The sequence below is a fragment of the Zosterops lateralis genome, assembly GCF_965231275.1.
Source record: "Zosterops lateralis genome assembly, chromosome: 21".
NCBI classification, from domain to species: domain Eukaryota; kingdom Metazoa; phylum Chordata; class Aves; order Passeriformes; family Zosteropidae; genus Zosterops; species Zosterops lateralis.
Window position 1 is genome coordinate 2,810,515 of NC_139781.1, and position 27,796 is coordinate 2,838,310.

At 50.0% G+C, this 27,796-nt stretch overlaps 1 protein-coding gene across 1 annotated transcript; it reads left to right on the plus strand.

Annotated features, from left to right (window-relative positions):
• Positions 1–27,696, plus strand: CD99L2 (CD99 molecule like 2). The gene is made up of 11 exons (XM_083876419.1): positions 1–89; positions 13,558–13,623; positions 14,935–14,982; positions 16,363–16,458; positions 16,616–16,696; positions 17,595–17,687; positions 19,290–19,352; positions 20,391–20,429; positions 20,718–20,831; positions 23,261–23,326; positions 23,763–27,696. Exons 1-11 carry the CDS (start codon positions 32–34, stop codon positions 23,825–23,827), a joined length of 789 nt encoding a protein of 262 aa, XP_083732545.1. The 5' UTR covers positions 1–31; the 3' UTR covers positions 23,828–27,696.
• Positions 27,697–27,796: the final 100 nt, after the last annotated feature.

Genomic DNA, 27,796 nt, shown 5'->3' on the forward strand with positions numbered 1-27,796 from the left:
CCCGCCGCGGCATACGCAGCCCCGCCGCGCCATGGCCGGCCGCCGCCTCCTGGGGCTGCTCCTGGCCTTCTCCGCGCTGCTGGGCGCAGGTAGGGCCGGGCACGGCGGGAGGGGGCGGCCCGGGGGCACGGGGGGCCCGGGGGCCGCGGTGCGGAGCGCGCTGTGCGCATGATCCGCGCCGGGCCCGGCCCAGCACCGCGGACCCCCGCCCCCGGCCGGGCACCCCGCGGGATGCTCCCTCAGGGGCGCGGGGGGTGCGGGCCCTCGCTGTGGGGGATTATCGGGCTGGATGTTCCCGCCGGAGCGCGGAGCCTGCCCCGGGGAGGGGGGCTCGTGGGGCCGGGAGAGATGCGCCCCGAGGAGGGGCCGCGGCTGGGAGGATGCGGCCCGGGGGATCGGCCCGGGGAGGCGGCTGCACCCTGCGGGCCGCACCCTGCGCGCAGCACCCCGACTCCGCAGCGGATGGCGGGGTGCCAGCCTGTGCATCAGGGCCGCGCCACTGCGATCCTTGTCCCCCTTTCCTTCTCCCGAACCCTCCACCCTGGGCTCTGCCCGCCCCCGGCCCCGGCTCTCCCCGTTGGCCGTGGGGCCGGTCCCGGGCCCGCCGCGGTACCCGCAGGTGGGCGGCCGGAGCCCTGCGGTAGGTGACGGTGCTGGTGGCGGCCGCATCCCGGAGCGCGGGTCTGCCTTCCGGTGACAGTGTTACAGCGGTGTCTGAGATGTGCGATGCTGCAGGTGTAAAGCCCTGGAGCAGCCTGGGCTCAGCTAATCCTAAGCAGAGGTAGCCATGGAGTCACCGCCAAAGGAGTTTGGGTTTGTCTCTCTGCTCGCTGAGCTGTTGGATTAGCGGATTCTCTGTGTGACCCAAATTTGTCGGGCTGCTGGTTGTATTCTCACTTTTTTTTTTTTTTTTTTTTTTTTTTTTTTCCCACTGTTATTTCTGCAGATCAGAATAGTCTAACCCAGAAATGGGTCCCAGCTGAGCAGCAACTAGGAAGGAAAAAAAAAAAATCCTGTTTTTAGGAGGGTGGAGAGGAAGGAATGAAGATCAATGGAAAGCTTACCACAGCTCTTTGTCTCCTTAAAAAAACCCAACAGTACTCTTAAAAAGCAGTGTGTTTGAATTGAAAAAAAAAGGTCCTTCCCGAGGTTATACAGAGAAAATAGACAGCAATTATGGAAAAGGCCTCAGGAAAGTTTTCCTAAACAAAGTCTGCTATTTAGCTAGGAGGCACTCGGCAAGCACAGACTGGTTAGAAGATATCAGCATCAAAGCAGATAGCGAACTGAACCCCAAGCAGGTTTTGCTGTTGAAATAGATTAGGTTTTCCATGAGTCAGCCTGGAATTAGTTTGTTTGCATTTGTTACTTACCTGTTTGTTCGCCTGGAATGGGAACAGCGTGGTTACAGAGTTGCTTATGCTGACCAGGTTAACGGCTGCATTTTTAATTGATGGGTATCAGTCTGACAGGCTGAGCTGAGACGGTGCATAAAATCCCGATTTTAGGTTAAAATTAAAAAAAAAAATCTGATTGGTCAGTACTAAAGCTGCTTGCATTCTGTGTTGTTCGCAACGTGGGCAAACAAAAATGCTGTTCTGTTTAATTTTGGAGCTCTTGGGCTGCAGAGTCCAGCTCTTGAATATCCTTGGCTGTGTTTGTATCGAAGCAAATTTCGCCAGAACATTCATAAATCATTCCTGCCGGCTTGAGGCATCGCAGGTAGTTGGACAACATTAAGTTTGTCTCCTCTCCGAGCTGCTTTAAATCGCCTCTCCGTGGCACTCAGTGTGTGAGGGGAAGCCTTGCCCACACGGGACGCCCCGAGCCGAGGTGCTGCTGTGCGACGCTGCCTTTCCACGTGGCCTCTGGGTCCTCCCCCGGTGTACTCCGGCAGCGGCTCTCCCAAACCATGGGTGGGTGCCTGCTCCTCCCTCTCTCTGTCTCTCTCCCAAAATGTGTTGGAACAGCTTTGGAGCACCCTGAGACAGACTTGAGAGCCCTTCCCGACCTGAGCACTGAAATGGCCTTTTGGGTACCGGCACAACCTCCCTGCCATCATCCTGTACCCATGGGAAGATGGCAGGTGGTGGGAAGGCAGTGGTTTTACCAGGCAGGGCGTTACATGCCATTTCTTCAGAACAGCAGCAATAGGAATCACACTTCTTCATTGCCTCTATTCCATAGCGCTTTTTTTGGCTTCATGTTCTGAAACAGCTGCTCCAGCAGTGCTGAAGGCAGGCTGTGGGCAGCCCAGTCTCTTGGAAGCTCAGAGATTTACAAATTACCAAGAACTAAGGATAACAAACAGCAAAATCAGCACTTACTGTGATTCCTGCACGTGTGGTCCAGACCTGTTACTGACACAAGACTGATGTGTGTCTTGTCTGCAACTGTCCAGTAAAGCAGGAGCAAACTTCACTTTTTCATTGAAAAATAATGGGTTTGGGTTTCTCTTTGATCAGATTCTAGTGCATTTCCCTTCATTCATGGCTGTGAGCTCCAGTGCCCTATCAGTGGGCTATCAACTCTGCCTCTAAGCTGCCTCTGCTCACAGCCCATCTTCCTGTGGCTGTAGTGCTGGAAACAGGCACTGCCTGTAGGGCACCAACTCATTTATCAGTGCTGCTAAACTCTGGAGTATTCCCAGTGTGTTGAGGAGCAGAAACATTTAAGTGTTTTGAGACAATGGAGAAAACCAAACACGCTGCAAAGCTGTAGCCAGAGGCAGGCATTCCCTATGCCAGCACTTTGAAATTCACAGATCTGTGACTTTTCCAGAATGTGGTTATGTTTCGTGTTTATGAGTCGTCCAGGGGTAACTACATGTTCGTGGAAAACAGTAAGGGTCAAACTAGAAACTTTCCAGTCTTTATTTTCCCCTCTCCTGTCCTCAGTCTCATAAGGCAGTACAGAAATGCATTGATGTGTTTTAATGGAAAGCTCACAAATTTGGCACCTGGGGGATTTTTGGAGGGAGCACAAGGTTGCCTTACAGGCCAGGCAGATGGGGCACGTGCCGATTTTGTGCTTTGCATTTTGTAAGAAAAGGTTGAAGAAAACCTTCCCTCTACAAACGGCGATAAGAGCAGTTGGGCGTGTCCTCCAAAGTCGCTGTATCAGCATTGACCAGCCGTGTTGTCACCCGTGTCTTCACAGGCACCATCTCCCAGGTCACCTCTCCTCTCCAGCGTCACTACCGGCACCATCAGCAATTACAATAATTACTTCAATGTGAAAGCAATATTAGGCAGCATAATTAGCTGTATATAACTGTTGCACAGATGGCTGCAGCCACTGCGGGCTGCTCCACACCACAGTGCCCAATGGAGAGCATGGAGAAAGCAGAAAGGAGCCATCTCTTTTCCAGATGTTTTTTTCAGGTGTCTGGTCTCTGCTTTGCACTGGGCAGCCGTGGTGCAGCTGGCAGAAAAGGGGGTGACCCTGTGTCTCTGTGCCCCATCGCTTGTTAGGGTGTCCATCCCCATGATGTTCCAGAAAAGTTGCAGGGAGGAATTACTTGGAGTAGAAGAGAAAGGCTTGGTTTGGCATTGTTGTCCAAAGTGAAGGAGATAGCAGCACTGTATAAAGCTAAAAATCTTTGTTATAATACATTATTGTGTTATTAAAGTTATAATTACCAGGTATCAGTTGTGAGTCAAAGTAATGCATTTAAAGAATAATTTTTACTTAGATAATGTCTTTAGTGCCTGTGACAAAGCAGGAGAAGCCAAATTAGTTTTCTTACAAATTATCTCTGATCTTAGAACACATATGCATTAATTAAATGTGCCATGCTCATATATTTATGTACATAGCTGTGGAAAAAAATTAATTTCCATGGTTCTGCTTGTACTTTGAAACTTTTTCTACTACCAGACTAGTGATAAATGTGCTTGGACATGGCTGTTTAACTCTTGGGGTTTTTTTCCCCCCTCTACAAAAATGGGGTTTTTTTTTCTTACATCTGTTGCAAACATTTCAGCCCTTAGAGCACATAAAACAGAAATGTCTATTGATCTCCCAAGTTGACTAGAATAAACTTTTAAAACTACTTGGTTTAAACCCAGATTTCTTTGCTTCTTGCAAGAATATCTCCTGGAGATTTAAGACATTAACTTTACAATTAACTAAAGGAAAAACTGGGGTTTTATTAGACATGGCTTCTGAAGCCACTCAAATAACAAAACATATGTTTAATAAACTATGTAACACTGATGGCAGAGAAAAGCTTTGCAATAATTCCTTTGTAAGCTGATTGATACAATTCACAATCAGTGGAAGTGCTCAAATGGAGGGAAATGGGAGAAGATGAATGTGGCACATCAAAATGTAGAACATGAAAGGACTTTGAAAGAGGAACTTCAAAGTTGGGGACCCAGATGCTGGAGTCACTGGCTGTGATTTAGGATGTGAGCACAGGAACGTGCCTGCTGAGGGAACAATGCTTTAGAGAAGAAAACAGAGTCCTGATACAAGCCCAGTAGCCATGGCAAAGAGAGAGGCAAGTGCTGCCTCTGCACTCACAGAGATTTCAGTGGAACTGCTCAGGGTCAGCTTTGGGTTTGATCTTCTGAGAGCTCAGCCTGCTGGTGTTGTGGGGCTGAAGTTAATGCTAATACACATTCATGAAACTGCCTTGCAGTCACTCCAAAATCCTTTTCCTTTGCTTTTCAACCTTGTGTAGGAAACACAGAAACTTGCTGTGGGAAGAGAACTGGGGCCACAGGCAGAAAGCTGATGCCAGGTGTGAGCTCTGTTTTCCAACCACATGAGCAGCATCTTTAGGGCAGGAGATGGCCACGTTGCGGGAGGGATCTGGTGTGGTCACCATGTACACGTGTAAAAAAAAAACCAAAACAAGCAAAATCAGAGGCATTTGCAAGATTTTGGAGGTGGTGGCTCAGACAGGGAGGAGGGACACTGGGAACAGTGGGAGTGTGGGTGGGCGAGGAGGGTGCAGACAGTGAGCAGAATACCCCACGTTTGCACAGGGAGGGGCTGTGGGAAGGCAGAGACAGCAGTGGCCAGGCAGGAGCTCTGCAGTGCAGCTCTGGTGACAGGACAGACAGATTCCCTCAGCCAGAGGAGAAGGCTGAGCCCGCCATGCTCTCCCAGAGCCCTACTCCATCTGTCAGCACTACCTGAGTCTTCATTCCCACTACTGCTCTGCTTCTGATTTTAAATAGCACAGTATGACAGGAGCATCACACATCCCAAGTGATGAACCAGCATTTTTACCGTGCATTTCCCTATTTACCTACTTTTAACTACAGCACCTCCTCTTGATCTTTATCTGATGAGAAAAATCTTCTTCCACCGGGAATCAGGTGATAAACATCTAATCTGCTTCAGTTTTTCTTGGGCTCCTGCATCACTGACTTTGTCATCAGTTGTTCTGCACTGAGTTATGAACAAAATGCTTTTGTGCCACAATTTGTTGTCTGGTTGATAAACAGGCATCTTTGGCAATAGGCAGATTTGTAGTCATTACTTAATGTGTAAGCAGAAATCAAATGTCTAATGTGAGTATACATCGTAATCTTTCTGGGTGGACAGCAGGCAGGAAAATGTGGAAGCAGCTGTTGTGGTGTAATCCCAGCTGGCAACTCAGCCCCACACAGCCATTTGCTCACTACCCCACGTCGGAATGGGGGAAAGAATTGGAAGGATAAAAGTGAGAGAACTCGTGGGTTAAGATAAAGGCAGTTTACCAGGTAAAGCAAACCAAGGGATCATTCCCCACTTCCCATGGCAGGCAAGTGCTCAGCCATCCCCAGGACATCAGGGCTCCATCACCTGGAGCAGTGACTTGGGAGGACAAACACCATCACTCCAAACGTGCCCCTTCCTCCTCCTCCCCAGCTCTGTGTGCTGAGCGTGGTGCCACATGGGCTGGGACATGCCCTGGGTCACTTGGGGTCAGCTGTCCTGGCTGTGTCCCCTCCCAGCTCCCTGGGGAGCCTCTTGCTGGTGGGGTGGGTGAGGAGCAGGAAAGGCTCTGGGTAAGAACTGATCAGTGATAAAAACAGCTCTGAATTATCAACACTGTTCTCAGCACAAATCCAAAACACAGCCCCACAACAACTATAAAGAAGATTAACTCTGCCCCCACCCAAACCTCCACATTCCCAATTTTCAGCCCTGCACCCACAATTATAGGAGGAAAAGGAACTTGCTGTGCTTTTGGACCTTCACTAGGAATCACAAACCAAGTGAGCCAGGGTCCATGTCTCCCACTCTGTGCCTGGTAAGGCTGAGTGAGGGCTGTGGACTATTCTCTATCCTGTGCAGTTGGCTCGGTGCTAATTTCCCCTTGGCCTCTTGCAAAGTGTTTGGGGTGTGGGAATAAAATAATGATGCTGTTCACATCCTTTCCCCTTTAAGTATATACTTTGTTCTTCCTTAAAAAAATCCCAAACAAACAGCAAGAAAGTGGAAAGGAAAACCAGCTCCCTTTCTTATCAGATACACCTTTAAGTTACTGAGGGCTACCTGGGGCATTTTCCCACAGTCCCGGGGAGGGTCAGAGGTTTGCAGAGCTCCTGTGAGGGCTGGGACAGGCTGAGCTCCTCCTGCCCTCCTTAGTCCTTGGCCACAATATCCTGATACCCACTCCAGGCACAGAAAGTTGGGCATCACTCCACCCTCATCACAGATACAGAACTAGGATCAGGCACACCCCAGAAGGGAAGGAACCTTAAATATTTCTGCTCTAAACCTATCAGCCTTTTGCTCTGTGTGGAGTTGATCTGGGACAAACTGGAAGCAGGTGTTGGCAGTGCTGTGGCAGAGCCCTCTTTGACACGAACCTCAAAGAACAGCTATCTATTAAAGTTGCTTAGAAAACTTCACTGTGCTGAGATGGCAGAGAGCCCTGGAAACCTGGAAAGCTTTGAGTGCTGATGCTGAAGAAAGCTGTTTGGTTTGGCATCTTATGTTGCCAGAGCAGGGCTACCTGGTCTGGGACTGTCCTGTGATGGAAGAGCTGCTGAAACATTTGTTTAATGTGGGGTCAGAGAGAGGATGCTGCTGTGGAGCCAGTGATGGGGCAGACCTGGCCATCAGCTGCCAGCCCAAGGCATTTCATGGGAAACACCCATTACAAAGGCTTTCCTGGCTGTGCTCCTGCTGACCTTGATGGGGCTTTGCTTTCCCTCAGAGCTGTTTAGGGTTGCTGTTGGCAGACAGAGGTGTTTGTCTGTCTGTGGTAGGGTTCCTTGCAGCCTCCTGCCAGCTCCTGCCAAACAGAGAAGGCTCTGTGCCAGCCAGTTACCAGATGCAGCTGTTGGCAAAGACACGGCAAGGGCGCTTCCCTCTGGGGTTTTAAATCTTGCTGTGGAGGAGTGGGAAAGGCTGTGCAAGAGGACAGCAGATGAGAAACTCCTCACTGCTGTGTTTTCTGTCTGGTGTCTGCAGAGGGACCTGCTGGCAGCTCCCGGTGTGGCTGTGGCAGCACAGACTGAGCCCCAGCTGCTCCCCCGGGGCTGTGGGACGTGGCAGGGTGTGCAGGGTGGTGCTGCCTCTGTAGGCGCTTTGGAAGCAAGCTGTAGGTCTGTCCTTCCACACCAGGTGTGGAAAAGATGTGTTCAGACCTTTATGCAGCCCTCAGCATGGTGCAGGCTGGATGTGCGCTGCATCCCTTCAGCATCCAGTGTGTGGCCAGGTGGGTGAGGGCTCAACTGCTCACCAAGATACCCTTTTGGCCCCGCCCCACATCGTGGTGTCAGTAACGTCTGCTGGGAAGGAACAGGCTGGTTTTGCTGGTCACATTCTCCTCACCAGCTCCATCACTCCTGCTGGGTGATGTTACTGGGTACCACTGCCAAATAATTTATATTATTCCTAGTAAGCCTTGAAATCAAATTGCAGCAGACACCTGCTTCTCATGCAGCTGCCCCAGCACACAGAACCGTGGTGTTATCCTGTGGCTTAGAGCCCAAGTGAGGTGTGCTGCCCTGAGCTGCAGACTTCAGAGCTTGCACTGGGGCTGTGCTGCCGCTCCTGCCCTATCCCGGGGCACTGGCTGGAGGAAGGGGCACAGCTGGGGTTGTGGAGCTGAGGTTCCCAGCAGGGACCTGAGGGCAGTGTAGGCTGGAGCCTGCACGGGTCAGGACAGCAGTGCCCTGGCTGTAGAGGAGGCTTTTAGGCATTTCCCTCAATAGGTTTCAAACACAATCACCACCAGTCCCTCCACAAAGAGAAAGTCTTCATTATGCAAATTCTCATCTTAAAGCTTTATTCATGTGCTTCCTGGCAGGCTTTCCTTTAATCTCAAGAGCGAGATTGCTTGGAATTACCATACACCCTTGTTAATTGCATTAAAAAAAAAATTCAGCAGAGGTTGTTTTTGCCATAATCAAGAGTGATTTTTGATTAGTACTTCTGAAAATCAAAATGTTTCACTGAGAATAGAGAGCAAGGACAGCAGCATTCCCTCATCCCCTGCAAGGAACAGGGGTCATCCCAGCTGGGGGAATGTGTCCCACTGCTCTTTACTGGCCAGGCCCTGGGCTGGAGTGATGTATCCCCAGCATCAGCTGTTAGCCCCACTGCTGGGGGGATACAGAGGGCTGCTTCTCCCACACTTTGCTTCCCAGCAGAGCCCTTCCACCCCTTGCCTTGGAGGGCTGCTGACAGCTTGTTTGTGCAGGGAGGCCAGTCTTCCCTGGAAGACTGGAAGTTCAGAGTCTGCTTTTCAAGGCAGAGCTACCTCGAGGAGAAGGAGGTCTGTGCTGAGGAGGCAGCCTGGCCTCTCTGCAGGGAGCAGTGCAGCTGCACAGGAGCTGCCCCACCAGCACTGCTCCCAGAGACTGTCTGTGACGCCCCAGCCCCGAGGAGCACTGCTCTCCCTACACACATGGAACTGTGCTTTGGCCTTAGCAGTCAGCAAGGATTTGGGATTTGCAAGTAAATTTCCCATACATTTGGCATTGGCTGGGGCAGTGCCCAGACAGCAGTGGTGGAGGCATTTGGTGAGTCTGAGGCTCTGCTCTGTCCTGTGGGATCTGCTCTGCTGTGGCCGGTGGTACCTACCCCAGGAGAGTTCCCTGGGGACACTCAGTGCTGCCCCAGGCACCCCCTGCTGCAGGGCAGACCCAGCCCATGGAGGAGGAGCCATTCACTCCCCACGGACTTGTGGGGCTGTGTCTCTGCTGAGATGGCAGAAACCCCACTGCAAGGATGCAGAAACCCCACTGTGAGGGTGCACCCCAAAAGTACAGCAACACAGCCCTGCTCCCAAACGCCTCCTTCCCCAGGCCCATGCCCAGAGATCCCAGCACAGCTGTGGGTGCCCAGCCTCAGGGAACCACCCGTGTATGCCAACATCATAACCTGGAGCCAAAAAGATGAGGCTGGTCACTGGGGACACCCTTTTTGGCTACCACAGCACTTGCTCTCCTGCTTTCCCCCTGCATTGCTCCTGAGGTGGATGCATAAAAGTCAGGCAGTTGGAATTACTTTCTACTGCCCTTGTACCTGCTTTGCATTCTCCCGTAATCTCCCGGGCTGTCAATCTCGTACCGTCGCAGGCTCTCTATTCCCAGGGAAGCTAAACACATATATATTGCACAAAGAGATCCGTGGGCTGGCTCTAAAATTGGAATACACCTCTCTCCAGTGCTGCAGACGGCCTGGCAATATACTGGCTGTGAATTATGATACTGTAATTCAAGCTTTGTCAAACAGTGGGGCTTAATTAGAATATATATATAATTGTAAAAACTAAAAAGCTGACGAGTACAATTGTGTGTTTGAGCTGCCTGCTACAGAAAATAATGAGAAGAGAATACATTAAGGCACAAAAACCTTCTACCTTCAAAGAGCAGCCAGCTCTGATTAAAAATACCCCCGGCAAGGCAAGGGGACCCAGCAAGAGGTGGGGGAGTCTGCAGTGCAGGCTCGGCCATAACTCTCAGCCTTGTTCTACAGCTTCTCCTGGACACAGCTGCAGCCTTGGGGTCCTCCCACCTCCCCACTGAGGCTTTGGGGGATTCATATTGGGTGCCATGTGATGTCCCGGCTTAGTCTCTGTGGATTGTCAGATTAAATAAAAATATGGGAAACATCTCCTTTGCCTATTCCCCCCTCGCCATAGAGCTGCAGTCCCATGGGTTGCTCCACTTGGCTGATGGCACGCAGGGCTGGAATTGCCCCCCATTGCATCAGGGGATGTGCATTTTCTCCCAGCAGCCAAAGAGCAGAGTTCTTCCAAAGACCCAGTGCAAGAGTAGGGAAAAACATGACCCAAACCAACCCAGCCATCAGCCCCAAGGATCCCATGCTGCTCCCCAGCACTGAGCAACCAGCAAAGGAGGTTTTGCATATCACTGCTGTTGTGGCCCTGTAAGAGGTTGTAGGTGGGGATGTCCTACAGGGAGGTGACATGTCAGGGCATGCATAGCCCTGACTCTGCTTCATGGGCAGTTTTTTCAGTTTATTCAGTTTATTCAAACTCTGCTGCAGGTCGGCAGCTTGTGAGTGCTGATGTGTAAGAATGAGCCTCAACCTCTCCTGAAAAATACAAATCTGTGAAGATACTCTGTGCTGTGCATGAATTCCCATCAGAGGATGGGCTTTGGAAGCTCCACTCCTCCAGTGATTGTGGAGCAGTGTCAGGGCCCCAGGAGCAAAGGGATTGCACGGGACAGGGCAGGGAGCAGCAGTGCTGCCTCCAAAAAACCTGCGTGTGCCTGCTAAATACACGTACCAAGAGCTGGAGGGGTTTTCAGTGTCTGGCCATGAAGTACCAGACTTGTTACCACTTAGTAACAGAGTAAAAGAATGAGGAGGGCATTCCATTCTTATCTGTTGGAGTGAGCAGGGGAGTTTGTGTGCCCGTGACGGCAGTGCTTGGTTATTGATCTATGAAAGGTCTCATACATCTCTGTGACACCCTTTGCATGAAATAGAGATGTTGTCAGCCTCAATTAACTGGCAGTCCTCAATGCCTGGGGGAATCTTGGAAAAGGATGTTGGTTTGCCATAGCAGCATTGGGAAAGCCCTGGGTAAGGGGCTGTGCCAAGCACTGCCCTCCTTGGGGAGGTTTTACTGGGCAATTCAGGACATCCATAGTTTTCCCAACCCTCCCTTGGGCAACATTCCCACCTCTCCTGGGAAAGCCCCCAGGATGCAGCTCCAGCCGAGGACTCTTTAGCAGTATTTGTTTACCTCAGCCTCACGGGGATGGAGGGCCCTGAGCCCCTTTTGCCTCCCTTGGCCCCCTCATGTGCCAGCTGGCTCTTTGGAGAGTGGTTTTGGAAGGGGCACCCTTCTCTCATCCTGCAGGGAGTGTTGCCAAGGGGAGCTGTCACCAAACCCAGTGAGGTTCTAAGTCCTCAGCTGGCAGGTCCACCGAGCCCCCCTAAGCCAGGCAGGGGGAGCCCATTTTTGGGACACTATCTTCCCTGCCAGGTCCATGTCCCCACTGGGGGGAATCTCTGTGCAGCCCCACAACCCCCACAGCCCTTCATTAGAATGTGTGAGCTGCACACACCCCACAGCTGCCCCCCCTCCACGGGGTGTTTGTGCTCCTGCATCAAAGCGTAGGGAGGATACACTGACACAGCAAGTCACTGCCTTAATATTGACTTAATCATGGAAAGCAGAGGGAGTGAGGGAGAGGGAAGAGAGGGCTCCTGGCATATTGATGTGAGCTGGTGCTGCCACCACATCCCTCCTGCCAGCTCACATGGTGACAGAACATCTTCCTCTTTCGGGTTGCTAACGCTTCTCATCCCACCAGAGACGCAACGTGGGTTTCCCCTTCTGCCTATTTTTAAGCATGCTTTGAAATAGAAAAGACAAAAGTGATGGAGGCCTGGAAATCCAGTAAAGACTTGTGAGCTAGCCATTCTGGGAAAGGAAAGCTGCACGAAATCGTCAGACTGACAAGGCTGGGGCAGTTGGCCAGCACAGTGATGAGTGTGTTGAGTCTCAGCAGGGATGTTGGTGCTTTGGCAGCCCCCCGTGCAAGCCCTGGAGCTGGGCAGGTGTTTTCAGCACTGTGGATTGCCTGGCACATTTCTGACTTTGCTCCTTCTCACTGACAGACTCCTTGTTAACCCTGCAGCCTCACCCAGGCTGTCAGAGCAGGAGAGCATTGCCTGTCTCACAGTGCCAGTATTTCACCAGCAATAAGGCCCAAGAGGGAAAGATTTTGGGAAGGGAGGAGAGAGGCATGGAGGGAGGCTGAGGGTGGCACACACAGCCCTGCTGTGCTGAGCAAGAGGCTCTCCCTGTGGATTTCACAGGGATTTTCCCTGCCTCGCCTGCTGCAGGCTCACAGGGGAGCCTTGGCATCATTCAGCTCGATGTGAAACACAGCGTGGGCTGGGACACTCCTTCTGTACACACCCCTCCAGCAGTGCCTAATGTCGAGCCTTTGCCGGGGGAAGAAGCCCACAGCCACTTCCCAGCCCCTGCCCCTGCACACACATCGCATACATCACCCTCAGGGATGCTGAGTGCACCTTTAACAGGCAGCAAATGAGATGAGAGGTGATGTGTGAGTAAGTGGAAGCGGAACTGCAGCTGTTGCAGTACTTACTGACCGCTCTCAGTAGAAGTTTTTTCACTGAAAGGCTGATACCTGCTTTCTGATGGACTGGTGCCTTCCCATTGTTATTGTCCTTGTCAGTAAAGCTTTAAATTTATTCATGAAGCACGCTGGAGCTCAGGTGGCAATAGCTAAATCCATTTAGCAGTAGGAATAAGAGGAAAGCCATTTTAATGTTCTCTTGCAGTGCTGCAGTACTTAGCAAACCCAAAGGATATTAATTACTCAGCATGCTCCGAGATGTAAAAGCATGAATTTATCAAGACAAATACATTCAGAACTAGGGTAAGTCAACAGTAATTAATGCCATGCAAAAAAGAGATGGAGAAAGGAAGGATTAGCTGGCCCTGTTGCAGGAGAACATGATGTAGCCCTGAGTTATCCCTGGAATATGGGGCTAGAGTTGTGGTGAGGCATCTCTAACAAAAATATCTGCCTGTGCCTGTCACGTACATCCTTGGGATGGGGGTTTGGTCCTGGTTCACATTTCCAAGGCAGAATGATGCAGGCAGCCTCTGAAATGCTAAGTCGTGCTTGGCAGCCAGCAACAGCTTTTTCATGCAAAACCTTTGATGTTGGAAGGCACTTGAGAAGAAGAGGGGCATAGGGCTTTTTTGTTTGCCACTGAATTTGTCAGCACTGTCCCAATGTTTTCTTGGTGTTTAGCAATCATATAATCGTGAGCACAGCCAGAGATGAGTGGCAGCTCAAGAGATGAATTGGTAGGCTCTCCTTGATGAATTTAAGCATAACGTATGTTTATACCACATCCATTAGGGCAGACAAATGGAAAATCCGGGGATGACTGCTCTGCATTTAACAGTCACAGCATCTGGAGAGGGCTGATGTCTTCCTCATCACCAGTGTTGGGTCAGGCTTGGAAAAAAACAGCAAAAAACTGAAGCAATTTGAGCAAAGGAGTCTAGCCAAATCTTATTTAAAGGTGGTTTACTCTGTGTGGCGTGAGTACAGCCCAGTGCTGATTTTTTGTCTCTAGGTCATGGGGATGATGCAGATGACTTAAAGCTAGAAGATGCCCTGTTTGACACTGTCACCACACGACGTAAGTCACATTTCTACATTGTTTTAAAGAGGAGAAAACAATGTTATTTTGGAATAAATGTTAATAGATGTGATTTGTTCTTTGGGATCTGATGCTGGTGGGAGCGTGGAAGAGGTTATGACTGCCTCATCCTCTCTGCCTGGGACACACAGGGTCTGGGTCTGCACACAGGTGGAGCTGGAGACACTCCTGGAGACTGTGAGGAGCCACAGAGGCACAGCACAGCACACCTGTGCCCTGAGGTGGCAATGGCAATGAACCTGCCCTTTTGGCTTCCTTGCATCCCTCAGTAATGTCTGCCACCAGGCCTGGCCCAGCTCTACTGCAGTGTCCCAGGATAGGCCGTGGGGTATCAGCCTTGGTCACAGAGCTGATACAGCTCATGTAGGGTTTTGCAAAAGCCCTTTAATGCAGCATGTGAGGAGGCCTGGCTAGAAATGACTAATGGCCACCTCATGTGGAGGGAAAGTGGTGTTCTCCAGGCTGGAGTCCCTGCATGAAGGAAGGGAAGAGGCAGCACTGTCCCCCTGGCCTCCTCAAGAGCTGCATCCCACTCTGGATTCATCATGTCAGCCCCAGAAAAAAGCAAACCAAGGGTTTGGAGTTGGGTCACATCAACCCATAACCAGCACACTGGAAATGAAGGCCAGCAGCACCACCCCAGTCTAATGGAAATTAATAGGAATGGAGCAGCCACAGCTCTTGCTCATAATTTATTCATATTCTTGGTAATGCCAGCCACTATTAATAGGCAGTGGTTTCCATATTGCTCCCTTCCCTCTCCCCTCAATGGCTGGCTGTAGCTTGTTTTAGCCCAGGAGCAGCCAGAGGGGGCTGGGATCTGAGTATCAGGGTGTCACTGAAAGCTCTCCAGCTGACAGGGAACCTCCTGTGCATAACACAGCACAGGAAATTATCTGTCATTGCACTGACTGACCAGACCAGGGACACCAAAACATTGGCAACTCACTGCTAGTTTCCACACTGTTCTGTGCAGTGTCTGCTGCTGTATCCTGGAGCCTTAGAGCAGATTGCTGCACTCCCTGCTCTCCACCGGCTGGGGTGGGATGCTGGCTCAGCTCAAGGCAGCAGTGCCCTGTGGAGCAATAGGCTCCAATTTCACCCATGGGCAGTCCTGATCCCTGTGGCCACACACTGTGTGCAGGGTGTTGATGACCCTGTGCCCTGAGTTTACAAATGCAGATGTCAGAAAGTTGTGGTGAAATCTTTGCCGTTCATTCCCAATCCAGAGGTGACATTTTTGGTGATGCCTGTGACTAACACTTTTCCTCCCCATCTGTTTTGTCACAGCCACTCCCAAGGGCCCCAGGAAGCCAGCAGGTGGGACAGGTGGGACAGGTGAGACCTTCATGCATGCACATCATCTCAGCTCAGTGTGGGGTGAAATTCCCATGGCATTGAATTGTGTGAGCCCCATGGGCTGCCCGTGTGCAGCTGAGTGCTGCTGCCTCAGCAGCTGCCTTGGGGCCCCTTTACTTGCCCATAAGGAAGCTGGAGCTGGTGTGTGCACCTGCTCTGTTCCTGTGCAGCCAGAGAAATGCAATATTGATATTTCTGTCCATGCTGAAGGTGAGTGGCAATGGAGCATTTACAGCCAAGGCAGAATTTCGCACACTTTGCAGTATTTTAATGGAGAAGACACAAATCACTGCTCAGCTACACAAGGGCTTTTGTTCCTGTCTGCATGGCACCTGCTAGCTTTCCTTCTAGGAGGAAGCCCAGAGGATATTTTCCTTCCTTGTTTTAGTCCAAAATATCCCCAGCCTCCATGGAAAGTCCCATCTTGGTGACTCCAGGGGGGAATGGGTCTCTGACTGTTGGTGCTCATCAAATGTACTGGCTGGCCAGCTCCCAGCAGTACCACGGTTGAGGAAGCTCCCTTAAATGCACACAAGGTTTGTTGCCAGCAGCTCCTCTGGCTCAGTTCTGGCCAAAGAGTCCTCCTTAAAAATACAGCATGGTCACAGGAGCTGAAGAGCTGCTCAGCCCTGCTGGAGAAGTCTCCAATAAACTGCATCAGAGGAGCTCTCAGAAGTAAATCTGCTCACCCCTGCATGAGGATCTTGGCACAAATTTAGGCAAATTCAACTGTCTGGCTCCTTGGCCACCATGGTCTCTGCTAGGGACAAGAAAAGCCAAGTGCCAGAGGCACAGGCAGGGCTTCAGTTTTTGGTTCACAGCCCAAACGAGAGGCTCTTCAACCCAGTAAACTCCCCCTGGGAAATGGACATGTGGGGGCTGAGGCTTTGTCTCAGCCAGTTGCTTCTTCCCCAGGGAGTGTTTTTTGGATTAATAGATTAGTAGATTCCTGTGTCCTGGCCCCTCTCCATGCATGCCCTGCTCAGCTCAAGGTCACTCATGGGCAGCTGCACAGGGAGCAGTGTCCAGCCACTAGCTCAGTCCCACAGCCCCTTCTCATCTGCACCAGCTCACCAGCAGGACTCCCCCAAAAGCGAATTAATTTGGGATTGCTGGGGCTGGGCAGCAGCCACAGCTTGGATGGGGAGACTGAAATAGTGGCCAGGCTTTTCTGAAGCTTTTGTGATAGGTCACGACTGAGCAGCAAAGTGGCTGGATGCCCTTTCCAGCTCCAGCCTGATGTGGGAGGCCCTGGCAATGGTGCAGCACCATTGCACAACACCCACAGAGCGGGGTATGTGCCAACAGCTTTGTGCTGTCCCCACAAACAGGAGTGTAACAATCCCTTCTCTCCTGCAGGCTTCGATTTGTCTGATTACTTTGACACGCCTGTGGAGACCACCACCAAAGCAGCCAAGCCAACTCCCAGGCCCTTCCCCAGGCCAGGGAAGCCAGGTAATGCAGAGCTCCCTGCAGGCTGGAACAGAGAGAGGGGTGCCCCCAGTGCCAGCTGAAATTGGAAATAAAGGGCACTGAGCTGGCCCAGTGCAGCCCCAGGCTCCCACCAGGGTGGGTTATTCACATTTTTGGTCTTTTTTTTTCCTCCCTTCAGACAGTGGCTTATGGGATGTCATTCGTACCACCACGACCAAGCAGCCAAAAACTACAAGAGCCCCTCCTAAACATAACCCAGGTGAGCATCATCTCCACAGCCCCTGCTGCTTCACTCCAGCTCTGCTGCTGGCACAGGAGGAGGATTTGGGATGTGCCATGATGGTGGCACTGCCCTCACCCTGGTATTCCAGCCTCTGGTCTGTTTGCTCACCTGAGACACCTTGAGAAAAAAACAAATATCAAAAACCACAAAGAGGGCAGGGCATCTGAACATTACCCTGCATTTCCCAGGGGACCTTGGTGTTTTCTGGACCTTGTTTCATTCCTGTGCTTGCTGGAAGGCTGGTTGTGCTCCCTATCATGGTACAGCCATGTTGGGCTCCACTGGCAGACACCCACAGGCTCAGGGCACCCTGTCAGCTGGGCATTTTGCTGCCTGCCCAGGCAGGGTTTTGGTTTGGATCAGAATAAACTCCGGAGTGCACTGGTGGGAGGGCTGAGGGGCTCAGCTGGCTCTGTGCTGGGGTTTTAGCTGCTGTTTATCTGAGACAATATCCTCTGTCAGAGCCAGGCAGCTCGTGGGATCAACTGAGCATTCACAGAGGAAAATAACTCCAAGGAATCAAGTCACAGGCACGTGAGCATGGTACAGCCACCTCCCTCCCTTCCACTGCCTGGGCCCTCAGGGCACCAGTTTGGCTCTGACTTTTCCTACTGGCCTCATTTATCTGATTGCCTGGCACTCCAGCTGTGAGGACACTGTTTCTGCAGGAAGGACGTGGCACTTCCCACCACAGCAGTGTGGGGGCATGGAACAGGATGGGTTTGGAAGATCTGCCACGAGTCCCCACAGCAGAATTTGGAAATGCTTGTGTCTAGAGCTTCATCTCTTTCAACAGTGTTTTTCTTGATTAATGAATTAGTTGCAGAGCTCCTTAGCCTATCACCAAACTACTAACCCTGGTCTTGTTTTCTAGCAAAGGATCCTATGGATTTTGACTTGGCTGATGCCCTTGATGATAAGAACGACAGGAAAGATCCTGGGAGGCCGGCCCTGAGGCCAGGTGAAGGTAGGCTGACCTCTCCTCTCTGTCCTGCTTGCTACCAGCCCTGCTGTTCCCTGGGACCTGCAGGAGATCCTTCCCAGCCTGACACCATTCCCACCAAGTGATGGGATAAAGAGAAACAGGTCCAGTGTCCTGCCCACTCCAGCATCCACCCCCCTGTCCTGCCTGCTCAGAGTGGGGACATCACATCTTCATCCTGGGGAAGGAAGGAGCCTCTTCCTCAACGGTCCCTGACAGAGAGGAGCTCTGGAGCTCTTCCTAACAACTTGCTCTCTGTCTGTGTGCAGGTTTTTTTCCTCCCAGGGTCTCTTCTGATCCATTAAGTTGTGGTGGTTATGTTGAGTTCCCCCCATCCCTGTACCCTACAGCTCTTTAACCATGGGCTGTTGGGGCTCAGAGTCACTGCCAAGGTGTAAATCCAGAGCAGGATCAGGTCCTGGCCTAACACACCCTATGGGCTGGGAGGGTTCTTTTTCCATCTCTGAAATACTCTGGTGAATGAATCATTTGTCTGTGAGGATTGTTCCCCTGAGCACTGGAGCTGGGAAGCAGACTTTGCACGGCTGCTTTATTGATGTCAGGATGGCTGTATACCCTGCTCACATGCCTAATTAACAGGCAGGTATTTTATTACATTGTATTAACTAGCTGACTTGTCTGCACTTTGCTATTCTGGGCTTGCAGAGTTTTCAGGCTCCTGCAGGAAAGGTTGAGGCGTTGAACTGTTGGAATGTGGCACTGGCCACAAACCAGCACACACATTCCCCCAGCATCACTGCTTCCTGCACTGCCTGGGACCTCTCCAGGCTCTGGCATAGTCAGGGCTTTCATTCTTTTCACACTCATTACTAAGCTCATAAATCTGTTTTTTTGTAGTAAGCTGATGAATAAGGCAGTCTCTTCCATGCTGTTAAGGCAAAGGAAATCCTTCCCGATGCACAACATCAGAGGAGGAACCTTTTGCTGTCTCAGCATTGGGTCTCTGCTCCCATCACTCACCTTGCTGCACCCCAGGGCCTCTGGGCCTGGAGCTGAGGCATTCAACAGCACCACTCGTTCAGCTGCAGATTCACAGACCCTATTTCTCTGTATTATCCTGCATTAATTAGACTTGCCCACTACAAGGTAACTTTTTCATGTGTACCAAAATGTGCTGATGCTCAATTTTCCCCCTGGACTGTTCTGTCCCTCTGGGAAGGATGAGGGTCAGGTCCTGCCTGCAGGACCCCAGATCCAGCTGGTGTATGGCCATGGCACACACAAACCACTTCTTCCTCCTTCCTCCACTCCCAACTGAGGCTGACCACCAAAACACTTAATGAACTCTTAAATTATCAGTCATTTGTGATTATCAGCCATCATCACCCTTAAAAAATCAGTCATTTCAGTCAAAAAATTAATACAGTAGCATTTAAACCAGTCAGCTATTACCTCTTCTACGACCCTAAAGTAATTCAGGGTTAACATCTGGTAGTTGTGAGAGAGAAGCAGTACAACTTTTTGACCAGTCCTGGTTCCCAAGTGGGTATGGAGCAGCCCATGATCCCAACCTCTGGCACAGCTGTGGCTCCCTCAGGTGCCAACAACTGTTTGTTTCTTTTAAAGAATTTTCAGATGATGACCTGTCCAGCATTGTGGATGGTGGTTACAGCCCAGACAAGAAGAAGGGTAAGTGGTGACCTCTGTAGGGTTGTTTTCTTTAGCAGTCCTGGCTAAGGGTTATCCCTAGCTCCTAGAAAGAGCCCTGAGCTCTTTGAGGCAGTGCTCACCTCCATGGCAGGGGCAGAAGGAGTCTCAGCCATGGAGCCAAAGGAAGAGTAGAGATGAAGTGATGGGATAAAGAGAAAACAAAAGCTTCTGTGATCACACCTGGTGCCAGCTATTGGAGATGCTTGGTTTTGATTCATGGAGGCCCCAGCCACGGGGGCAGGCAGAACCTGTGTTTCCCCTATCACCTGGTGCCATGTTTGGGTACCTGCCTTTGTTTGCTTTCCCCCACACCAATGTCTGCAACAAGGGGGAAATCCAGCAACAATCAGCTAAATTGTTCACAAGAATCCACAGCATTAAATATTAAAAGCAGTCACATAAAGAGCTGAACACCACGAGCCTAATCAACATTTAATAAATCCCTGTGCCAAGGACAGGATGCATCAGAGGCATTAATACAATGCTGACCTGCTTCCATAAATTCAGGATGTAAGTGACTTGGCAAGGACTGCAATTTCCAGTGGGAGCAGCTTCTCCTCCCCGCCCAGTTTCTCCAGGGAAGGTGATGTCAAAATAGACTTCAAGCCAATTGAGGGTTCCCTGACATGATGGAAGTCACCTCCCTGTGATGGCACCCTTGTGCTATGTAACACTCTGACAGCCCTTCGGGTGTTCCCTTGACACTCAGCAGTGGAAGTGGGGTAATTGTCAGACATAGGCAGAGGTGTCCCATGCAGAGGATCCCCCAAAACTTTCCCCATGCACACAGAGAGGGAGAGGAGCAGCTTCAAAGCCCTCAGAAGCAAAAGTGAGCAGCCCAGTGGAGTGTGAGGCAGCAGAAATGCTGCATCCCATGGAGATACCTGCCCACCCCCAGGCCAGGGCTGCCCTGCCACCCCTCCCCTATGTGTCCCCTCCCTCCCAGCACAGCAGTGGGGGAGCAGAGGGCTGCAGGGGCAGTGACAGGATCACTGACACAGGATTGTGTCTCTGCAGGTGCCAGCGGCAACACTGACAACAACGACTACAGTGGAGGTGGGTGTCACAGTGGGAGGTGAGGGGTGTTCTGTGTGTGTGCCTGTCATCAAGCTCTCTGTGTGCCCCACTGTGGGAGATGACACAGGAGGGGTGGGAGGGATGCTGTGTGTGCCCATCACCAAGCTCTCTGTACCCCACAATGGAAGGTGACAGGGCAGGGGTGCTGTGTGTGAATGTGTGTGCCTGTCACCAAGCTCTGTCTGTGCCCCACAGTGGAAGGTGACATGTGAGGGGTGCTCTATGTGTGTGTGTGTGTGCCCTCACCAAGCTCTCTGTCCCCCACAGTGGCAGAGACAGGGACAATTGCTGGCATTGCCAGTGGCCTGGCCATGGCTCTCATCGGGGCTGTCTCCAGCTACATCTCCTACCAGCAGAAGAAGTTCTGCTTCAGCATCCAGCGTAAGTCCTTCCCCAGCAGCCCAGGGCACACAGAGCAAAGCCCCAGCCACAGGTCATTGAGCCCCCACCCCGTGTCAGGCTTTGCAGACAGGAATCCACCTGTACCTGGGACCCACTGCCACCCCTGGGGTCACACTGCCCCTCACACCCCACACAAACACAGCCCAAGACCAAACCATCAACACCAAACACAGTAAATATGAAAAATAACCATGTCCCACCCCAAAATAAACAGACCAACCCCCCTTCAAATCTCAGCAAGCAGTAAAAACTCACCAGGCTGCAGGGAAGGAAGCAAGGGCAGTGTCTGCACCTGGGGTTTCAGCCCACTGCACCCTCAGCAGGTGTGTGACAATCATTGCACTAAAGTGCAAATTAAGCAGTAAAACTTACTATTACCATAAAACACCTTTTGCTCAAGCTGCCCCTTAAAGCTGCTGGGTGCAAACATTGCAGGAGAGTCCTCACAGCCTCAGCCCACAACACTCACCTGACCATGGTGGGCTCCTGCAGCTCTTTTTGGGTGGGAACTTACAAGCAGCTGAGTTACAAGCTCTTTTTTTAAATTAATCAGTTGAAATATCCTGTGAGTCCCATTTGCTCAAGGGAAAGGGTGTTTGGGGTTGGAAATTTCTGTTGGAATCGTGCTATTTTCCCAGTTGTGCCTGAAACAAACAGCATTTTGGTAAATTAGATCAGCAGGAAAAGTCAAATGAATGTGATGGAATGAAACACCCTTGTATATTCCCTTCACTTAAATGATATTTTGGCAAGAATAAATAATAAAAAAAAAAACGGAGTAAAGGCTTTGATGAGGAGAAAGCTGAGAGACACAAAGCCCCAGAAAGGCAGCAGGAAATTAAAGTTAATTATAAAGGAGGATTAATTTAAGCCATCAGACATGGCATGCTGGGCTAATGTCAGGCCTTAGATGCATTGCAGTGCATGACAGAAATCTTAAGAGCTGTCAGCTGCTGCAAAAGTGACTTTTTATTGAAAAACATAAATTGCATTTGGTGTTATTCCAGCAGAATACATGTCTGGGTGGGGGCAGTGGTGGTGTGCAGTGACCACTCTCTTGACACACACAGGAACAGGCTCAGTTCTTTCTCTTGCCCAGCTGTCGTTCAGCTTTGAGTCCCTTCTGAGAAGCATTTGCTGATGATTCCTCTAAAGGACATGCACAAGGCTGCCTAGAACTCTTCATCCCACTTTCTTTTCTTACACCTCACTTCGTACTGTCCAGCCATGCCCTGGGCTGTGGCTCAGCCTGCTGCTGTCCCTGAGCTCTGGCTGTGCCTGGGCAGGGTGGAGCTGTACCTCTCCTGCCTCCACAGCTGCTGGCTGCAGTGTCTCTCTGCTGTAGGGACCTTATGGGGTTTTCTAGGCAGTTGCAGAACCTTTTTTCTGCTGTGTCTTGGAGACAACAGCTGCCCCGTTGCTGCCTGAGGCTCCCACCACACTCCTTTGGCTTGGCCCTGGCACCATTCCCTGCCTCCCTCCTTTGCACGGAGATACCCTTGAGCCCTATCCAAAGCTGATGGTGAGGCACAGCCAGTGCCTGCCACACCCTGAGCCGTATTTAGATGTGCAGACAAGTTACAGATAGCTAAAAAGTCTATGCTGCATGGCTTGATTGCCTCAGGCTTCATTTACAGACCGGCACCCGAATCCCCTTCCCTGGTCCCTCTCTAATGGAGGCAACAGTTAGCTCAGCACTCCCATCTCTGCCTTTCCCCACAGAGGAGCTGCTGAGGATGCCTGAGGTCCATGGCACACCCCAGACTGTCTAAATGCACCTCCAGGTCCGAGCTGGACCACTCCTTTCTCCTGCCCACCATCCTGCAGCCGCCCCTGCCCACCAGTGCCCAGCCTTGCTCCTCAGGCTCCACTTGTTGATAACGGTTGGGAACTTCTTTGCATTTAAATAAGGGACTTACTCGGGATTTGGCACCCCACTGGGATCCTGCCTCATCACCACAGCCCTGCTCTGAACTGCTTCTCGAAGCTCTGCATAACTTAGCTTTTAATGAGGCTGTGGCACATCTCAGTGCTGAGGCACAGCCCCGCTGCACCTCAGTCCTGTCCAGGAAACCTTCCTGCCTCCCTCCTCCCAAAGCTGAGCGCCTTAGACAGGAATTAGCTGGGCTGTCTGGCCTGATAAAGATGAAGCAGGAGCCTCAGACAAAAGAGCTGCTGCTGGAGCTGTGCCTGCCAGGAGCTCCATGGGCACTTTGAAACCCAGCAAGTCTCAGCACTGGCTGTTGGGTTATCAAGGCTTCTGTGCTGCTGTCACTGCAGAGGAGGTTTCAGAAAGGTGTCTTGGCTGTTAAAGCTCTTAGGCTCACTACCAGAGTTTTTTAAGGCATCAAAGCAAGTAATTTTACTTTCTACCCTTTCCATCTGACTGTGTTTATTGTACTTCGCAGAGGGACTGAATGCTGAGTACGTGAAAGGAGAAAACATGGAAGCCGTTGTAAGCGAGGAGCCCCAGGGTGAGAGCCTTGTCTCCCTTAGCCCTGCCTGCATCCCTGCACAAAAACAGCTTTACCCAGGGACTGCCTGAGTGCCCCGGTGCTGCACAGAGCTGCTGTGTCCCTTTGATGATGGCACCGCTTAGGTGATGCTACAGCTTTTGTGCAACACCCACCACAGTGCTTTTACCCCTTTGCTCACACAAAGGAAAGCCTGGTAAAAGCCCAAGGAGCTCATGCTGCAAACGATGGCAGTTAACATTTAAGCTTTCATTTAGCCATTGAGAGTCTTGCACAAGAGAAGCATGATCTTCCTTTCAGTGACAGACAATCAAGGCTGCTGCAAAGGCTTTTCCAGTGTCACATGCAATCAGGCAGTGCTGGGCACCCGTTGCTTCTGCCCTGGTTCCATCCTGTGCTATTGTACTCATGGGTTTCTCTCTCTCTCTCTCCCCAGTTAAATATTCAGTCCTGGAAACACAGTCAGCAGAACCACCAAAACAAGACAGTGCGAAGATATAAAGCTTGACCCAGGGCTAGAAAATAGTCAGCAGCAACAGAGATCTTACATGCTTGTAATTTATCTTTTAATTTAATTTGACTCCAAAGCTATTTAATGTGTATTTAGGCTTGAACTGGCTTTTTATTGCTCTAGGCTTTAGGGTTAGACTGGTAGCATGTGTTTATTTTTTGTGAAGAGGTTTATGTTTACATCGAAGTAGCGTAGAATTGTTGTGCACTTGTATGGAAATCCACAGAAGGTCCTTCAGCTGTGGTCAGTTTTCAGGAGCTTACAGGTATGAGGACAGTGAAGTGCCTGTAAATAGCAATCCAAAGCCAAACCCTGCAAAGCCTCCGGCCACCCTCTGCCATCAGCTCCGGACAGTGTCACTTCCAGCGGCGGGGACAAAGCTGCACATTTCCCGAGGGTGCACTGCAGTCCTTCCTGTAGCCACACCTAAACATGAAGTGCCTATGGTGAGTCCTCCTGTGGGGCCTTGGGCTGAGCCAGTGACTCCCTGCTCCCAAGCCAGGAGTTGAGGATGCTTCACCTCCACCACCCAGTGCTGGGCTTCTGACCAAAGGACCTGATTTTCACACCAAGTCACAAATACAGTTGATGTGAGTGCAGTGTTCAGTTTCAGCAAATGCCATCTGAATGCTCCACTGTGCTGCAGATCAGAATGGAACTGAAGTGATACACTTTGTCTTAAGCTGCACCAGGGGAAGTTTAGGTTAGACATCAGGAAGAAATTCTTCCCTTGAAAGAGTGATTGGGCACTGGAGTTGTCTGCCCAGGGAGGTGGCAGAGTCACTGTCCCTGGATGTGTCTAAAAAAGACTGGATGTGGCACCTAGTGCCATGGTTTAGTTGATGAGGAGGTGTTGGGTTAGGTCATAGGTTGGACTTGATGACCTCAAAGGTCTTTTCCAACCTAGTTCATTTTGTGATTCTGTGGTTCTGTCTCTGAGTGGAGATACCTACGTTGTCAATTAAAGCTGTGTGCATATGGATGCTTTCAAGGACAGGTTCAGATCTCAGTCACACCAGAACAAGATCTAACAGATCTAACCCAAAAGAAAATAAACAAAGCAGGTATCTGTTAAGACCTTTAATGCTCAGTACTACAACAGAAGTCAAGCTTAAGAAGATGCTTAAGTCCCCTCCTCCTTTTATCAGCCACTATCAGGAATGCTCCCAGGAACCCAGAGGCAGAAAAAGGATTTAAGCTTCACTTGTTGTGTCACTGGCTAAGCTTTAAAAAAGGCAGTACCTCCTGAGAGGATGAATCCTCCATCACTGTCCTGCATGGGGTTCCTGCAGCTGCCTGGGAAGCACTGGGCTATGAGTGGTGCTCAGCAGGACACTGGGCTGCAGCAGGACAGTGCACACACAGCCCCTGCCACCTGCCAAACCACTGCCTGCACCCCACCTTCAGTGTCTCACAGGAGTTTCTGTTTGGATTTCCAATCCCTCCCCAGCAACCTCTTCGACTGCTGCTAAAATGTGGATAACTGCCACCTTCCAATACGTTTTTCCAAATTGATGGTTGCTTAAAAAGCATGCTCTCAAGTGAAGGAAATTCCACTTTACATGGTGTAAGAGGTACTCACTGTTTATATAGAAGCCTGAAATGGAAGCATTTTGTACGGGTTTGCAAATTCCCTGTTTTATGAACGTGTGTTAAGAAAACCAAGCCTTTCAGTCTGATGTACAAATTCACAGCTTTCAGGTAGACATGACTTACAGAAGGCCCTGCCAGGAGGTGAATGAGCCCAGGAGCGTTGCTGTCTAACAGCTCCATTTGGAAGGAAATTGCCTAGTAACTTGGTTAAGTATTTTGCAATAGCTGCACAATTCTTTATGCTCTTTTTAACAGTTGCATTTTTAAAGCCTTATATTAGCTCTGGCAGAACAGCTACAGTGGTTTATAAGGTGCCTCACAACTATTCAGAACACTTAGGCTACAACAATACTACTCTGAACTATTGCTGCTTTATGAATCTGTTTGGAATAGCAAATACATGTTAATAATTGGCTCAGATAATGGAAGCATGGGAAAGAGATGGGATGCACAGTTTGCTGACTCCCAGAGAAGCGTTTTCATGGAGGAAGAGTTGTCTGCAGAATTTCCAGCAGGAGCTCAGGTACCAGCTAAGCCACACAGCTGAGTTTGTGTTATCTCCAGACCCAAGCACCAGCACTTGTTTTTTGTTCCTGCCCAAACACTTTTGAAAGCTGTGGCATGAAATGTGTTTTCTGTAAGTTATTGTAGATGAAGTGTCACAACAGGGCATTGATGATCACCAGAAGCCATTTTCCCAGCTTAGTGCCCATAATTCCTCCTCTCCCTTTGCCAGTGCCCACGTTCCTGCAGTTGCACATCCCAGGTTTTACCCTGCCCTGTTTGACCAGCGTGTCAATAGTCAGTGTGGTTTAAAGAGTACAGCACTACCCCTCCTCTGGGGAACTGTTACACAGGGTACCGAGGGAGCACAACTCTAATTCAAAATACTGCAGGTCACAAATTTAACAAAGGCAGCAAAGCTCTTACACTGGAAAACCCACCACAGGGTTTGGGGCTCAGAAGCTGCTGCTTTGCCCAAGGCTCTTCTACTCTTCTATAAAACTTACACCTTAGTGTAATGTCTGGGTCTGTGGAAATCCATAAATGCCTAGTGAAAGAGAACACTTCCAAAGTGAATAGCAACAGAATTCAAGATTTCTTTCTCTAGGATTTCAAACAGGAACACACTTGCAATCCTGCAGTAGAGAAATTAGGCTTGAGGCTTTGAGGCCTTCTCCTCAAAGAGTCTTGGTGGTGAATGTCAGCAAAGGCTCAAACGATGTTTTATTGCTATTTGTCCCCTCTTCCATCTGAAATGCCACCAGTCTCTGAGGAATGGGGACTTTATACATCATCTATATTTTAAGCATTGTAGCAACTGAGAGGTTTCCTGTGAATTTTCCTAGTAGCGATCCAAGTTCTGGAACAGCTGACCCAGCACTGACCTCTACTTGCATTTAATTACTATTTATTCACTTTAAATTGGGATATGGATTTTTAAAAAATCCTGCATTTAAGCTCTGTATACATGGCATGAACTTTCTTGTCCTTTATAAAAAAGGCAATAAACCACTAGAAAATTGGTTTGCCTTTTTTTTCATGAGTCCAAAACCTATATATACAGATGTCCTGAGAGTTTTTGTACTATGTATGCTGTACTATGTGAGCTCTTTTTTTTCTCATGACACCTCACTTCTAAAGCGATTTTAAATGGCAATAAAATGATTCAGAAAAGGTTTGTCAAAGGTTTGACAGAGAAAAGAGAGAATTGAAAGAATTCAGCTGGCTCTTTTCGTGTTTATTCTTTCAATTACTTGCATTTTCCTTTGGCAGTCCTTCCTTTCAGATTCCTCGGCTGAGAATCCTCTGACACGAATTTCAGATCTTTTTGGCACTATAAACTCAGTCATTTTCATGCAGCCCCACTAACGAACCCTTACAAGTGCTCCACTGTCATCCTTAACTACTCATTTGTTGTGATAAAAGTGGAATTAGTCCATAGTACTGATTCAGATTCTGAAAAAGAAGGATCAGTGGCAGGCTGAGGCTTTAAAAACTGCTCCTCTGACAGATGAGGTTCGAGAAGAAATGAAGTTTAGAAACAACGGGGCTGTGCAATTAGAGAACTCTTTCTTTTGAGTGAAGTTCTGACTCAGAAGCAGGACAGATTCCTTGCTGCTGAAGTGACCTGTACCAAATGAAAGTTGAATGTTACACTGTAACAAAATACATTTTGTTAATGTGTGTGTAAGGGTCAGGGGGGTAAAAACCAGAATTTAACTACCTTTGGAAAACACCAAATAAACCAAGTTGACTAGAAAGACATTTTTGACTTGATTTTTTTTTTTTTTTTTATGTTGGAAGTAAGCTGCAAGTGTTTGGCTGTGTCCTGGTACATCATCTCTTCTCTACACTGAAGACTT